This window comes from Elephas maximus, chromosome 2 (genome assembly GCF_024166365.1).
Source record: "Elephas maximus indicus isolate mEleMax1 chromosome 2, mEleMax1 primary haplotype, whole genome shotgun sequence".
NCBI lineage: Eukaryota > Metazoa > Chordata > Mammalia > Proboscidea > Elephantidae > Elephas > Elephas maximus.
In genome coordinates, this window is record NC_064820.1 from 125236766 (window position 1) to 125254001 (window position 17236).

Genomic DNA, 17236 nt, shown 5'->3' on the forward strand with positions numbered 1-17236 from the left:
CATTCAAGGAGCCAGTGGAGCCCTTCTCCCGGTGCAGTGCCGTGATGCTGTTGCCTCCAGACTTTGAGCTCCAAGAGACTCAGAACCAGCCTGAGTCAGCTCTTTGGCCCTTGTGTCCAGCCAGGGGCCAGACTCACAGCAACAGTGGGCACATGGTTTGTACTCTCTGTCTGGCCCTAACTCTGGCTGATGAGCCGTTTGTGCACAGGTTACATGTCACCTCCTCCCCCCCACCAATTCTCAGAGAGTTAGAGGTGTAAGCAGATCAGGTGTTGAATGCGCAAGTGGTCCCAGGGGCGTCTGTGGTTATATCTTCTGAGCAGAGTGCTCCAGAGAACCCTGGGGTCCTTGGTCCTTTCGTACTCAGAGAATTGGGGTGGGGGAGGGGGGAGGGCAGTAGTGATGGCAGCTGAGTGTTTTTCGAAGGTTTTGGGGGTATAAAGACTCCACTTTCTGGTGAGGGCACTACCTTTCACTACCTCTGGCCAAAGCCCTGGGAGTACAAGGCTGCGAGAACTGAACAAAAGTAGGTCCAGGAAAAGTGGGCCGAGGGCAGGTGAACAAGAGACTTTGCGGCTCCTCCCATAACTGCCCCTGTACCCTGAGGGTCCTCCTTTTCCCTAGGTGGAAATGCCCTGAATTCAGCCCAACCCTAAGACAGGCAGGGAAATGACAAGGGGCTTGATCCCATCTATCCTCCCTCCAAGCCACCTTACCTGTCTGACAGCTGCCCGGACACAAAGGAGCCAAAGAGCACGCCTACGAAGAACAGGGAGGTGGTGAGGGGCGTCTTCCAGTCATCCTCACACACCAGATTCCACTGCCAAGGAAGGCAACAAGAAGTGGTGAGCCCAGCCCTCCAGCAGGCCCCAGCCCCAGCCCAGGTCCCAGGGAATGTCAGCTTGTGCCAGGCTGTCACCTTTGTGCAAGGGGCAGAGGCCTTGCAGCCCTGAGTTTGACTTCGGGGTCTACTGAGGCGAGTAGCCTGGGGAAAGCCACTGCCCTCCCTGAGACTCAGCTTCCTCTCCTGAAAAGGGAGGGTGTTGCTTTTTGGTCTGTTTACATTACAGAGCAAGAAGCGAGCTGAGGCTGGTGACCCCTCAGTATGAGCAAAGCAGTATGAGGCAAGGAAGTGGCATTAGAGTGCCTCAGAAGTCATCCCAGCATGGAGGGAAGGTGTTTGAAAAGCCCAGGAGGCAGGGTAAAGAGTCCGGTCACCTGGTCCAGGGGTAAAAATTTCCTCTACCTTGTTGAAAACTGCAAGTGGCCCCAGGGAGTCTGTAGTTATATTTTCTGAGCAGACTCTTCAGAGAACCCTGTGTTCCCTGGTCCACTCATATCACGGTCTAGCCTGGGGCTCCTATCTCCCCCTCCTGTACCCTCCTTCCCACCCAGCCTTCCCATCATGATAAACGGAAAATATTGAAGTTGTCAAGGATTTCATTTTACTTGGATTCACAATCAACACCCAGGAAAGGAGCAGTCAAAAAATCAAATGACATATTGCATTGAGCAAATCTGCTGCAAAAGACCTCTTTAAAGTTTTGAAAAGCAAAGATGTCACTTTGAGGACTAAGGTGTGCCTGACCTAAGCCATGATATTTCAGTTGTCTCATATGCATGTGAAAGCGGGACAATGAATAAGGAAGACCGAAGAATTGGTGCCTTTGAATTACGGTGTTGGCAAAGAATATCGAATGTACCATGAACTGCCAGAAGAACGAACAAATCTGTCTTGGAAGAAGTACAGCCAGAATGCTCGTTAGAAGTAAGGATGGCGAGACTTCGTCTCATGTACTTTGGACATGTTATCAGGAGGGACTAGTCCCTGGAGAAGGACATCATGGTTGGTAAAGTAGAGGGTCAGTGAAAAAGAGGAAGACCCTCAACGAGATGGATTGACACAGCGGCTTCAGCAATGGGCTCAAACATAGTAACAATTGTGAGGATGGCACAGGACGGGGCAGTGTTTTGTTCTGTTGTACACAGGGTTGCTATGAGTCAAAACTGACTTGATGGCCTCTAACAACAACTAAAAATACATACCTATAAATATGACCCTGTTTGGCAATAGTTTTCTTTGTTACATTAATTAGGCCATACCCGAGTAAAGTGGGTTCTAAATTTAATCACTTCTGATGATTAGGAGCAGAATGGACTCAGACACACACACAGCGAGAAGAGGGAGACAGATGACAGAGTCAGAAGCATCTGCAAGGATTGCTGGCAAATTCTAGAAGCTGAAATGGACAAGGAAGGACCTCCTCCTAGAGCCACACCCTGAATTCAGACTTCTAGCTTCCTGAAATGTGAGAAAATAAATTTCTGTTCTAAAGACACCCACTTGTGGTATTTGTGTTATGCAGCACTAGGTAACTAAGACAGTGCCCCATAGTGATAAGCTACTATTCTGCAGAAACAGTTTTTCTGAGCACCGAGACCTGAAAGAAGTCTCTCCCAGATCCCTCTACAAAGAGGTCACTCAGTGACATTGAGGATAATGTCCTTGAGAACACCCCTGCCCTAGAGACAATAGCCAGATTCATGAGGCAGCATCTCACAGTGCCCACAATGTTGGCCACAGGCAACATGCCAAAACACAGCCCTGCACCCTCCTTCCCACCCAGGCTTCCCAGAAGTGTGTCCCCAGGGCCCATGGGCTATCGAAGCCCTAACAAGCCTCTGCCCATGGATCCATAAAATGAGGGGTTCAACCATAGTTTCAGTTCTCAACTCTTAAGCCAATTCAGCAAGATCTCAAGGGAGGTCAGGACAGGAGCTCGGCTCTCTACTTATCAAGCACAATCCAAGAATAAATCTGAGGCTATATCCAGAACCCAGAGTAGGGCTGCCTCACCTGGAGTCACTGAATGGGCTTCAGGGGGAAAGGGGCATGAACCCTCCAAAACTGTAAGGCCAAATTCATGTGCTCAGATCAGAAGCGGGTAGACAGGACAAGTGCCTGAATTAATGGCTACCCACCTCCAAAAATAACTGACTGAAGCTACAGAAAAGAGCTTGGCATCTACCTCTGACACCCAGAGAGACAGGTGTTTGAGGTCTGAAGTCTCATGATGTAGAGTGAGACCCATTTTGCAAAAGAGTAAATTGAGGCTGCAAGGCTGGGATTTGACTGAAGTCACAGCAAGTAAGTGGTTATACCTCAGAAATCAGGCCTCAGAACCCAACATTGTACCCATGTCTTGCTTTGGACATCAACTCAAAAAGCAGAACAAAAAATGAGATTGTTGAATACCATTCCTTCACTTTTTCTTCACATTTCAATCACCTCATATGCATGCAAAAGCTGGAAAATGAATAAGGAAAACCGAAGAATTGATGATGCATTTGAATTATAATGTTGGCAAAGAATATGGAATATACCATGAACTGGCAGAAGAAAAAACAAATCTGTCTTAGAAGAAATACAGCCAGAATGCTCCTTAGAAGTGAGGATGACAAGACTTTGTCTCATGTACTTTGGACATGTTATCAGGAGAGACTAGTCCCTGGAGAAGGACGTCATGCTTGGTAAAGTAAAGGACCACTGAAAAAGAGGAAGACCTTCAACTAGATGGATTGACACAGTGGCTTCACTGATGGGCTTAAGCATAGCAAAAATTGTGAGGATGGCACAGGAACGGGCAGTGTTTCATTCTCTTGTACACAGGGTCACTATGAGTCTGAGCCAACTTGATGGCGCCTGACAACAACTTCTTCAAAAAATGTGAGACCAGAAGGTAATTACCCCAGGACATGGGGTCACCATGAGTGAGAGTTGACTGGATGGCAACTGCTACTCTAGAGATAAGAAGGCCTCCACCACAGCATTTAGCCTTGAACAGAGCTGAGAAAATCTCAAGTTTGGTAGAGTCATTAACATGTCCATTAACAACCATCATTATCATTCCATCTGCAGTAGAGCAGAAAACTCATCCAAAGATAATGTGCTCCCCTTTTTTGTGGCTTTTTGATTCAGTATCTTTGTCAGAGCTTTGCCTTAGGGGAGATAGATAAGATTTAGAGTAGCTGAAAAAGAAGAGGAAGGCTGCCAGATGTGGAACCAGGTATTGCAAGTGAACAAAGGTAGTAGGCAGGACTGGCTACCTAATCTGCAGGCCTAGTGCAAAATGAAAATGCAAGACCTTTCTTCAAAAGAATTCCAAGATCTCATTAGCAGAGTATTAAGCCAAGTGTGTGGCCTTGTGCAGCTGTGCAGGTTGCATACTCATGAGGCCAGCTCTGGTAGTGGGTCAGGCTTGGTGTCTTTGGAGAATGGAGCAGAGGCAGGAGTGCTGAACTGGGGCACTGGGAAGGGTGGGGTGAGGGCCACTCCCTATAGCTGAGGCCTACCCTTTCCCTCTTTGGAGACTGTGCAGCCACAGCTTGGGTTCCACTTCCTCCACGGGGAAGGGGACCAAGAAGCCCTGTCAGCATCATGCAGCACAGGAGGGGCCATATGCACAAGGATCATTTGCTCCAGGCCCATGCAGGGTGCCATCTGCCTTTGAAGCCCCTGCTTATATCCATCAGCAAAGAGCAGCCGGACCTCATGACTGTCCATAGTTGGCTCCAGAGCTGGGCCTCCCTTGGGAAGTTACCATGCCCAAAAAGTCTTTGGAAATCTGGGAAGGGCCTAGTAATTGAACACAGGATTGGCAGACAAAGTTCCACTGGGGCTCATGGGGCTGGAGTTCAGTAAGTCAGCTGTCAATTTGAAGAATGGCCCTTTCCTCCAAAGGGCTATTCTTGGGGACGCCTGACCCTACCTACTTAGGGTTTGAGGAGTATGTCTTGGGGTCCCACTAGCCAGGGACAAGGAACTTCCTGTGGCTAGCAATAGGCTTAGTGGAGACAGTCTTTTCCTTGATGGGACAGAGCTGTCCCTGTGGGTCCCTGCACATTTGTTTAGTCACATGCACATACAAACATACACACACACGGCCAGCTCAGAGGTTAATGGCAGACATCCTGATGAGAAGCTAGCTGGCATTACTCTAGGTTTTTCAGGTAGGGTTAGGCTTTAGGTAGGATTTTCAGGCCAAGAACAGTAACACTTCCAAAACATAGACTCCTTCCCCTGGAAGGAGAGAATAGAACGTGGGAACAAATTAGCCCAAGCCGTGCAGGGTGGGGGTGCTGGCTGTGTCCTCCCAGGGTGACTGTTTCCACCCCATCCTCAGGGTCTCAGACCAAGATTCCCCCAAAGAACAGAGTGAGCTCTGTGTAGCCAACCATAGAGGTCCTTCTTTATTTTAAGAAAAAAATTCAGGTCACAAGGTAATAAGGGACAGGAAGTCACTCTCAGCATAGAAGGATATGACTCTCATGCCTCCAAAATTTAATTGGGTTGTCTTTTTATGGTTGTAAGAGTACTTTATGTACAAGTTCTATACATAAAAAGTTCTTTATATATACAAGTTCCTTATCAGATGTATGATTTGCAAATATCTTTCTCCTGTTCTGTAGGTTATCTTTTTGGCTATTTAGTTCTTCTACTCATATTTCCACTTATAAATAGCAACTACAGTATATGGAGTGCTCACTGTGCACCTACCATTATCTCATGGGATCTCAAAGTTTCCACGTGAGATAGGAACTGTTTTCCTTCCTATTTTACAAATGAGGAAACAAAGGCACAGAGCAAGAAGTGACCAGCCCAAGTTCTGGTGGATTGGTGAAAGGAATTGCTTTAATCATTTATTTCACTGTCATTGAGCACCTGCTCCAGGCCAGGCTCTGTGTGGGGCATGAGATAGACATGGTCCCTGGCCTTACAGAGCTCAAGGTCAAGCATACTTTTTGGGACAGGCCAGGTGTACTCATGTGCATGCTGAGCTCAGCAGACCTGAGTGGGACAGGCTCCACTCTGGATCACTGCACCCCTGCTCTCTGACTAGAGAGGAAAGGGCACCCCTTCCTTATATTCCTCCACCAGAAGGACAGAGTTCTAAAACCTGAACCCATTGGTACAACCGTATTTTAGATTACTAATACTTGCACAGGACCAAGCTTGATGATAAACAAATGCTGAACAATTAAGAGGAATGGAAAATGATTTGAGAAATGTGTGGTTCTGGGGTTGGGGAGTATTGCACAATGTTTTTTTGAAAATCATCCTCAACCCTGAGCTCCAAGTAGGCAAAGCATAGCAGCTTTAGCCTTTACCAAAGCAATAAAGGGCTATACCCTCTGACACAGAACTGAGATTTCTGGAAGGCACCATAGCGTTGAGAAAAGTGCATGGCTTTCTTGGGTTCCGCCACTTCTGGCTATGTGACCTTGGACCACTCATTCACCTCTATCAGCCTGCTTCTTCACCTTCAAAGAATAACCACCTCCTGGGGTTGTTGTGGAAACCCTGGTGGAATAGTGGTTAAGTGCTACAGCTGCTAACCAAAGGGATGGCAGTTTGAATCCACCAGGCGCTCCTTGGAAACTCTATGGGGCAGTTGTACTCTGTCCTGTAGGGTCGCTATGAGTTGGAATCGACTCGACGGCACTGGGTTTGGTTTGGGGTTGTTGTGAGCATTGGACAGGAAATGTAAGTGAAATGTATGATGCAGTATCTGACATATTATTAAAAAAAAAAACCAAACCCACTGCCGTCCAGCCGATACTGACTCATAGCGACCCTATAGGACTGAGTAGAACTGCCAGATACAGTTTCCAAGGAGATCCTGGCTGATTCCAACTGCCGACCTCTTGGTTAGCAGCCTTAGCACTCAACCACTACACCACCAGGGTTTCCTGACACATTTAGGCCTCATTAAATTGTAGTTTCCTTTCTACTAACCTCATGCCTCTGTCTAAGCAAACCATGACTTAGAACAGCATGAATAGAGGACTTCCGGCAAACATGGCACCATAGCCAGAAGTCCTACACCATCCCTCTACAGCAAAGACCAGAAAAACTGAGGAAAACAGACAAACATCATTCCTGGAACCTGAAGTGTCAAATGAAGAGATAAAGAACTCAGCCAAGCACTAAATGAAATAAGAAATTTACAGAGGACAAAGAGAGAGGAGAGATACATGCAGAGGGCTCCATCACTAATGCAGCATGGATCCGCCATCTTGGACTCCTGTTGGGGATCCACAAACAGGGGTCCTGGGAAAGCAGCTTCGCGGAACTCCCAGCGGAGACACAGCACCCAGTAACCAGTGATACAGGCTTTCCCACCACCCATTCTCTCCCCACTGCTCTACCTCCGAGCTTCCTGGCTGGCTGTGGTGGCTGCACCAGCCAGGAAGTGCAGGATCCATGCTCGGTGGATTTCCCCCACCCACGACAGAGATCAGCGGACAGGGACTACAGGAAAGCAGCTTCAGGAAGTTCCCAGCAGGAGACAGAGCACCCAGTAAGGAGTGATATATGCTTTCCTAGCCCCCTCTTCTTCCTCCCTCCTTTGGCCGCCTCTGCTTCCCACCAGCCACAGTCTCTTGACTAGGAGGCAACAGCTTTGGCCTCAGGCTGCTTGCATTCACCCTGCCCTACACTGGCTGGGCTCCTGAGCTGGTGTGGGTTCTTTTTGTCTCTTTTGACTTCTTCTGTGCCTCCTACCATCTCCCCCTCCTTTCTCTGGAACACCTGGCTGTGTGTGCCATCTTTGCTTCTTCTTGAAAGGCTGTGAAGCCATGCCCAACTGGGGAAGCACTCCCCTGGCCCCTGACACCAAGCTAGTGGGGCCCCTGGGGCTTTTTTTTTTTGCCTTGTTTTGCCTTGTTCTGTTTGTTTGTTTTCTTCTCTTTTTTTTCACGGCTTGAGAGCCCCTTCTAGCTGGGCTGCACTGCACAGCTCAGGAGGCACTCCCCCAGTCTGCGCAACCACATAGGTGGGATCCCTGGGGGCATTTCTTTTTTTCTTTCTTTTCTCTCTCTTTTTCCCTTTCTGTCTTTCCTCATTTCTCAGTTCTCATCTCTCTACACTTACCTTCTTTTCCTATCTCCTGAATACCTGGTGCTGTGTGACATCTATGACATCTATACCGCCTCTAGCCAGGCTATACCGTTCAACCTGGGAGCCACTTCCTGGTCTTAGCAGCCCCACCAGTGGGACTCTGGGACTCCTGGGGATTTTTCTTTTCTTTTTTTGTTTTCCAAATTTTTATCTAGTTCTTTTTTCTTCTTCCTTTTCTCCATTTCTTAGTTTCTTTTCTCTCCACTCCAGTGGCAAGCTCCCTTTACACTTTTTTTCTTTTTTCTTTGCTTGTTTGTTTTTAGCTCCTGTTTCTGTCTCCTCTCTCCTTTTTTCCCATACCCCTATTAGCTCCACACATCACAACCTCCCCTTTCTTTCCTGCCCACCTGCACCATGCACTGAACATCACACCCCTGAGCAGCACAGGCATGGCCTACTGGAACCTGTCCAGTACTGATTCCTGGCCTGCCCTGTTGGCCTTAGTATGTGCCACAAACAACCCATCCCAGCCCTTCCCCTCAGCCGGACCTGCCCTTCCTCACCATAGCTGATTGACTGGCTCTGCCCATTGGACAACGAGGTAAAAAGTGTTGTGACTACAGATGAGCAAACAACAAAGAATGCACAGCCCGCCTGCTCAGACATAACCAAATAAAACAAAAATGCAGGACAAAACTAACAAATCTACAATCAAGAAATGAAGAAAATAACTACTGAATGTCCCAAAGACAGCAGACAATATCAAAACATTAAAAAAAAAAAAAAAAGGCAGGATGGTTCCAGTAGGCATCCAAAATAAAATACCAGGTGACTTTCTGGTAGAAGAAAAGGCACTAGAACTACCTGAGAAGGAATTCAGATCTTTAATATGCAGAGCATTCCAAGAGTTGAAGCAAAAAGCAGACAAAAATGAGGAAAAAAATAGACATATTTATGGAAACGGCAGGCAAATTCATGGAAAATACAGACAAAAAAATGGAACAGTTCAGGAAAGTAACACAGGAACAAAATGCCAAAATAAACTCACAACTAGAAATCGTACAAAAACAACAACTAGAAATCTAAAAGATAAACAACAAGATTTCAGAAATAGTGTCATAGAACAGCTGAGGACCAGGTTTGAAATGATAGAAGATAGAATCAGTGAAATTGAAGACAAACACTTGGATACAATTCTGTTTGAGGAAAAATCAGAAAAAAGAATGAAGAAATCCTGAGAATTATGTGGGATCCAAGCAAAAGCAAAAATTTGTGAGTGATCAGAGTTGCAGAACAGGCAGAGAAAACAGAAAACACAGAGAAGATCACTGAAGAATTGGTGACAGAAAGCTTCCCTAATATCAGGAATGATGAAAAGCTGACCATCCAAGAAGGCCAACGAACCCCATATAGGATAGACCCCAAAAGAAAAACACCAAGACATATCATAATCACACTTGCTAAAACCAAAAAAAAAAAAAAAAAAAAAAATCCTGTGAGCAGCTTGAGGAAAACAAAAAGTCACATAAAGAGGAGAAACAATAAGACTAAGCTCTGATTATTTGACAGAAACCACGCAGGCAAGAAGGCAATGGGATGACAGATATAAAACCCCGAAAGAAAAAACTGCCAACCAAGAATAATATATCCTCCAAAACTTTCACTCAAATAAAAAATTAGGACATTTTCAGATAAACAGAAATTAAGGGAATATGTAAAAACCAAACAAACTTACAAGAATTATTAAAGGGAGTCCTTTGGTCTGAGAACAAACAACATCAGACCACAGCCTGAATCTAGGACTCAAGATTGTACCAGCCAGATGCCAACGTAGGAAATGAACTCTCAAGGACTATCCAAAACCAAAAGAATTGCAACAGGGAACCAGGGAGGTTAATCTGTAAATGACAACAACATCAGAACAATAAAAGAGGGAATAAACAGTATAGGTATAGAACTTTCTAACGGAGAGGAAAGCAAGGTGGTACCAAGTAATAATAGACTGGTACAAACCTAGGAAGATAAGGGTAAATTTCAAGGTAACCACAAAGAAAGTTAACAAACCTACTCATCCAAATAAAGAAGAAAAACATAAAGTCAATAAAATCAAAATCTACAAAAACAAAAGACATGAAAAAGAAATCCACAAACAAAAGGAACTGAGCACAGGAGAGTAAGAGGAACAAAGAAAACATTAGCACCCCCCAAAAAAAAAGAAGCACTACAAAATGACAGCAATAAACTCACATCTATCAATAATTACGCTGAATGTAAATGGCCTAAATGCACCCATAAAGAGATGCAGAGCGACAGAATGGATAAAAAAAACAGGATCCATCAATATGCTATCTACAAGAGACACACCTTAGAAACAAAGATGTAAATTTATTAAAAATTAAAAGATGGATAAAAAATATCAAGCAGATAACTACCAAAAAAGAGCAGGAGTGGCAATACTAATCTCAGATAAGATAGACTTTAAAATCAAATCCACCATAAAAGACAAAAAAGGGCACTACATAATGATTAAAGGTATGATCCATCATGAAAACTTAACCATAATGAACATCTATGCACCCAGTGACAGGGCTGCAAAATACATAAAACAAACTCTTAACTGCACTGAAAACAGAAGTGGACAGTTCCACAGTAATAGTAGGAGACGTCAACACACCACTCTCAGTAGAACCCAACCCCCCCCCCCCAAAAAAAACCATGCATGGATAAATAAGCAAAGCAGGTTATTCTTAAACATGACTGGGAAAAAAAAAAAGATTTTTAGAAATAAGCAGTAATCTTGCATCTGAGATGTCTGTTCTCCAAAATGGGCAAATGTTTTTACCCATTTTAAAAATTGGATTATTTGTCTTTGTACAGTTGAGTTGTAAGAGTTATTTTTATATTCTGGGTACAAATACATGATTCGCATATATTTTCTCCCATTCTGTGGGTTATCTTTTTGACTACTATTCATATTTTCCCACCAACTGTCAATTTGTCATACTGTGGTGGCTATGATGCTGGAGGCTATGCAACCAGTATATCAAATACCAGCAGGGTCACTCATGGTGGACAGGTTTCAGCAGAGCATCCGAACTAAGACAAACTAAGAAAAAAGGCCTGGTGATCTACTTCTGAAAATTAGTCAATGGAAACCTTATGGATCATAACAGAACATTGTCCAACTTGCTTTGGGCACATCAAGAGGGATCATATCATTGGAGGAGGACGTTATGTTTGGTGAAGAAGAGGGCCAGCGAGGGCATAGGAAACCCTGGGCGAGATGGACCAACACAATAGCCACAACACTGGACTCAAACATGCTGGCAATTGTGAGAATGATGTAGGACCTGGCAACAATTTGTTATGTTGTACATGAGGTCACCATGAGTCAGAGTCAACTTGACAGCAGCTACCACCACCACCAATAACAACACTCATATTTCCACCTATAAATAACTGAGCCACAAGGCTGTTAAACCTTAAAATATTCTCAGAATCTTTCTTAGATTAGAGGTAAAGAAAAGACAACCATAGACAGTGAGGCCCTAATGAAGAGTTCTGTGACCAACAGAGGTTGAAATGAAGCAACAGACCCAAGGAGTTTGAGTGGAGGTGGGAGCAGGAGCCCTGTGGAAGGGGAAATCAGGGACCTGGCTCTCCACCTTGCACCCTGGTATTGGATCCACCACAGTTCTTCCAGGCTCCACTCTGGGGACATAAGCAAATGGGTTGGGGTCTGTGCTAGCCACCTAGTACTGAGGGGAAGCTCTGGAAGGCACCACCTATGAACCTTCCCCCCAGGCCTACAAATACTGAGCAGGAGTCGCCACCTTTGGGCTGTATGTGCCTCTTGCTAGAGCCTGTGGGTCAAACCAGCCTTTTCCCAAAAGCCTCCTTTCTCTCCACACGGTCTCTGCTCCAAATGGGAATCCTGTCTTCTTTTCGGCTCCATGGATATGCTTAAAATTGCACCAGAGCTTTAGATAATGAGGCAGACTTCCATCAGCCTTTAATGTAAATGGAATTTGGCCTGTCGCAAGGGAGAAATTACAGTCCTTCCAGAGGCCCGAGACGCCTGCATCTCCTCTGACCAGTTCTACCAAACCCTTGCTATTGTCAACACACCACCTTACCTCTAGTACTCCAAGGGTTCTTCTACCCACCAGGAGGGGCGGACAAAGTCTGTTTACCCAGAAACTTGGCAGGAGGTGCAGGTGCAGGACAAAGGAACATTCTGAGATCATGGTGGCCATTGTCAGAGGAACACAGCTAATAGGCAACAGGCAAACTGTTTGGGGTGAGGCTGCTGATAAACAAACAGGGAAGCACATTCAGGCCAGAGCTAGGTGACACCCAGTCTCTATCTGGTCTCTGCCAAGATCTTCTTTCTGAAGCACTGACAAAATGAAAGTCTCACTGGTGTCAGCTTGAAGCAGAGGCTCCCACACTCATCTCCTTTGGAGTCTGTCAGAGGACAGGTCTGAGTGTGGACTTGGCTGAATAACTTGGTTAATACTGAGGCTGTCCTGACAGCCAATCTGCCAGTCCCCATACCAGCCAGTGTTTCAGGGCAGCCTGCAGGCCTGACAGGAAGAAAAGAGCCCAGACCTGCCTACTGCTTGAGGCCTTCTCCTTTGCCAGTGCCCACCTAGTCCTCAGAGGGACGAGGGACATCCCTGTGAACTGTTGTATCGGGTCCCAAGTCATGGCTAGGCAGATGCCAGGTTCAATGGGATTCATCATTCCCTCACTTGTTGCTCTCAGTGCCTACCAGAAACACCCTTTTAGCAGGGGATGAGGCCCCCACATTTCTCCACATACCTGGCCCGCCTTTAGCCTGTCGGCAGAGAGTCAGTGTATCCTGTTGCTGTCCATGCCCTGACCCTAGGTCTCAGGAAAGTTGGCACAAAGCTGGTACCTCCAGAGGTCCAGGCCTTTACTGGAGGTGCTATCAACCCTAAGAGCTCAGCCACCAGTAGCTTCACCCATGGGCTCCTAGAGGATGCTGCAGCTGCAGAAAGTAGATAGAAGTATATATGGTAGGGCAGCAGCCCTGTCTCAGACCATGGGTAGCCTTCCACAGAGCCTGGTCTTTAACAAATGAAACTCGCTTAGGGCCTCTGAGGCATGAGGCCTAGGAGAAACAGTGCCTAGCTCAGAGGTGACTGCCTCAGTTTTCCCAGCCCACGGACTGATGGGGGTCAAGGCCACCAACTAGTGTTCCATGGGAAAAGAGGCCATGTTTGAGGCAAAGGCTAGCCCATGCTTAGATACTGGCCAGGAGCCAGGCTCACTTCTCTTACTCTCCTGTGGCCCCTCTGATGAACTTAGGGCACCTTGCCCACTCCCCCAAAATCAGGGTGTTGGCTGCCCTCCCTATTCCTTTAGCCTCAGGCAGGAGGCCTCTGAACTTCCTCACATATATGGCCTCTGCCCTCTGAGGTCCATGGCACTGAAGGGTTATATATGAAGGGCAGCCTTATCTGTGTCCACAGAGACTGGAGTTTCATTGAGGGACCCATCATCAGAGAGACTCTCTGGCATGCTTGGGGTCCCTTCCTTCCCCAACAGAAGCTTTATTCTCAATCCGTTGTGCCAAGTTCTACCAGTTCCTGTTCCTGTTCCTGCCCAGATGCCACCCCAGAGATAACTTAGCCCTCAGATGTGACTTGTACTCTTCCCCTCAGTGGCAAACTTAGCCTCTTTCAGCCTTGATTCCAGACACAGATGCAGGACCCTGTCATGGATTGAATTGTGTTCTCCCAAAATATGTGTCAACTTGGCTAGTTCGTGATTCCCAGTGTTGTGTGATTGTCCATCATTTTGTCATCTGATGTGATTTTCCTATGTGTTGTAAATCCTACCTCTATGATGTTAATGAGGCAGGACTCAATCTACAAGATTGGGTTGTACCTTAATCCAATCTCTTTTGAGATATAAAAGGGAGAAGCAAGGAGAAAGACATGGGTGACCTCATACCACCAAGAAAGTAGTGCCAGGAAAAGAGCACATCCTTTGGACCTAGGGTCTCTGGTCTGAGAAGCTCCTAGTCTAGGGGTAGATTGATGACAAGGACCTTCCCCCAGAGCCTACAGAGAGAGAAAGCCTTCCCTGAATTCCGACTTCTAGCCTCCTAGACTGTGAGAATAAGTTTCTCTTTGTTAAAGCCATCCACTGTGGTGTTTCTGTTACAGTAGCACTAGATAACTAAGACCCTAGATTACATTCTTTACCCTTAAACTGAAAAATAACTTGGTTCAAGCTGGAACTACTGGCACAACAAACTATAGTGGGTTTCGGTGGTTTTTGTGGGGTGGGGGGGCTTTAGTATTAGATTATAGCTCATGGAATAAAATAAATATGCATGATTCTGTAATGATACAAATTAATAGTTACATAAATAAGTAAATGAGGGTTAAGGGGAAGCTCTTCTTTACAGAAAGATTCCAATTAGTAAATGTAGAAGAAATGTGGGAAATGTAAAATTACCATTAGGCAAACACCACAGTAACCCAGTAATAGTTGTTTCAGTGAAGGTCTAGTAAACCATCATCAATAATAATGACATGATGGACTGAGAACACAGAAATTCTGTAGAATTCTTACCAAAATGTACATAAGCACAATCTAGCTGTGAGAAAAGTCACATAAGCCCAAATTGGGAGACATTCTACAAAATAACCAATATACTCATAAAGTATGTTGAGGTCAAAAAAGATAAGGGGAGAGACTGAGGAACTGTCATGGGTGCTAAAACCAGTGGGTAAAAGTTTAGAGATTAGAGGAGACTAAGGAGCTATGAAGACTAAATACAATGTGGGATACTGGATTCGGTCCTAAAACAGAGAAAAGACATTAGGGAAGAAACTGGTGAAATTTGAATGTGGTGTGTAGTTTAATTAATAGTATTGTAACCAATGTTAATTTCTTGAGTTTGATAACTGAATTATGGTTATGTAAATTGTTAACATTAGGGGAAGCTGGGTGAAGGCTATATGTGATCTCTCTACTATTTTTTAAATCATTTTTCTCTAAATCAAAAATTATTCCACCCCTGAAACTATTGCCCTGAGATAATCTTTAAACCTTAAAGCAAAATATCCCCTGAAGTCTTCTTAAAACCAAACAATAGTTTAAGCAGTAAGAAAAAGTCTGCCTTGAGCATTATGCTCTTCTAAGGACTATGTATATGGGATCAAAGTGACAACAACTTGAAAGATTAGGTAGGAACCTTAGGGGGCAGTGAATTTACATTAATGGGGGAAGAATAATTCAGAAAGGAGGGTGAGAATGGTTGCATAACTCAAAGAATGTAATCAGTGTCACTAAATGGTACACATAGAAACTGTTGAATTGGTGTATGTTTTGCTGTGTATATTCTCAACAACAACAATAAAATTAAATTAAAAAAATTATTTCAAAATAAAAAGTTACAAAAATAACTTGATTCTTGGTAACTGCACAAGATGAATAAATTGGATTTCACCAACAGCCCCTGAGGAAGAAAATACCTTACACATAAACACAGGTGCGCACACACACACACACACACACACACACACACACACACACACACAGAGACAGGTGCAAGTCCCAACTCAGACATCAGATTCCTACCTCCTGACATCTATGAAAGGCATTTCTAGAGTAGACATGCCATCCTTGGTTTCCTGAATAGTCTTGTCTTCTCTTTGGAGGGACCAGGGGATTGGTTCAGGTGGGCTTTTCTGTCCCAGTGGGTATGCCGGTTGAAATCTAAGACATAGGGGTGCCAGGCAGAGACACAATTTTCAGACAGTCCCTCTAGCTGTACCATGCCAGCCAGGATGCAGAGAATCTGCTCAATGTCCCTGGGCTTGATTCTACTGGGGACCTGGGGCCATTTTGCCAACTGGCACTGCCCAAGTAACCACAGATTTTGACCTATGTCCTGCTCTCTGACCCCTGGAGGTGCCACCATGGGGACAGGGGCTCAGTCTCCATCAAGGCTCATCACACATTATAATCAGCTCCCACAATGCCAACAGTGCCCAGAGGTGAAGGCAAGGAAGGTGATGGGGTCTTATCCTTACCACTCCCACCTATGATGCCCATTTGCTGATGTCAGACTCTGCTGGCCACAAGATGATATAGCATGGAGCATGATCTCACTGAGTCCTCCCAACAATTCAGCTGATATGGAAAGTGATGCAACCTGCCAAAAGTAGCCAGGTGGTGAGTGGTGGAGTCAGGAATGGCCCTCCAGCCAGTCTGACTCCAGAACTCCTACTTGTGCAACCTCCCTTCTGGGGAAGGCCACCCCATCGCACTCACCCTGGTGCTTGCTCCTCTCTTTCAGCCCAACCACTGGTGCCCATTTGCCTTTTATTTTACACAAAAGGAAGCAAGGAAGGGAAACAAAGCAAATGAAAAAAGCAGATCCTGGTGCATGTATGTGAGTGTGTGACGACGTGCAACTCTAAAAGTGCCCACGGGGCTCTGTGAGCAGGGCATAATTGGGGTAGCTACAGACTTGGAGGCCAGCAGCTACCCACCCTGAGGTGAACACCACCAATGAGGACGGGGAAAGCAGGCAGACCAGCCCAGCTGTCAAGGAAGGCTGCAGCCAGTGTGCCCAGCTTCCACCTTAGGTACTGACAAAAATTTCAGAAAATGAGGTGAGATGAGCTGGGCCAGGCTGTGGCAGGGGGTAGACAAGCACTAGGAGCTCTGCTAGGGGCCCAAAGCCAGAGAAGCATAGCCACCTCAGGGCTCAAGGCAGGTCTGGAGCCAATGCTGGAGAGATCCAGAGATAGTCCATAGGCTGAGCCCACTCCCCCCAGTTCCTGCAGATTCCATAGTCACCTCCCCCAGCTGGCCACCACTGTCTCTTGCCAAAGTGACTTCCACAGCCTCCTAGTCTTCTTGCTTCTCATAGTAGCTGGAGCAAGCTCCTTCTAAAAATAAAAATCTGGCCATGTTACCCCTTGCTTAGAGCCTTACTGTTTCCTCACCGTCCTCGAAATAAAGTCAGCTCCTCAACATACCTACAAAGCTCACTACTAACTGTACCTCATAGGCATATGGAGACCCTGGGATGTGCAACTGGTTAAGCACTCAACTACTAATCAAAAGGTTGGCAGTTCAAACCAACCTGGAGGTGCCTTAAAAGAAAGTCCTGGCGATCTACTTCTGAAAGGTCAAAGCCTTAAAAACCCTATAGAAAGCAGTTTGCCGTGGCAGTTTTTATTTGGGAGGAGGGGAAGGGGCTGGCATTTCTAGCCTTATCCGTTATGCCCTGAGCACCAGCCACTCTGATCTACAGAAATTCTGGTTTCTAGAATCTGCCATGTT

The 17236-nt window shown here is 45.7% G+C and overlaps 2 protein-coding genes across 7 annotated transcripts in view; one reads left to right on the forward strand and one right to left on the reverse strand.

Moving 5' to 3' along the window:
- The window catches only part of P4HA2 (prolyl 4-hydroxylase subunit alpha 2), a 287775-nt gene that overhangs the window by 173194 nt on the left and 97345 nt on the right, over positions 1-17236 (forward strand). The gene's annotated exons all lie outside the window — the stretch shown is intronic.
- Positions 1-17236, reverse strand: part of SLC22A4 (solute carrier family 22 member 4) — a 61010-nt gene that overhangs the window by 41374 nt on the left and 2400 nt on the right. For all 4 annotated transcript variants that reach the window (XM_049872684.1, XM_049872665.1, XM_049872654.1 and 1 more), the window contains exon 2: positions 717-820. In XM_049872684.1, coding sequence (XP_049728641.1) covers positions 717-820 — 104 coding nt within the window. The remainder of the gene's footprint in view (positions 1-716; positions 821-17236) is intronic.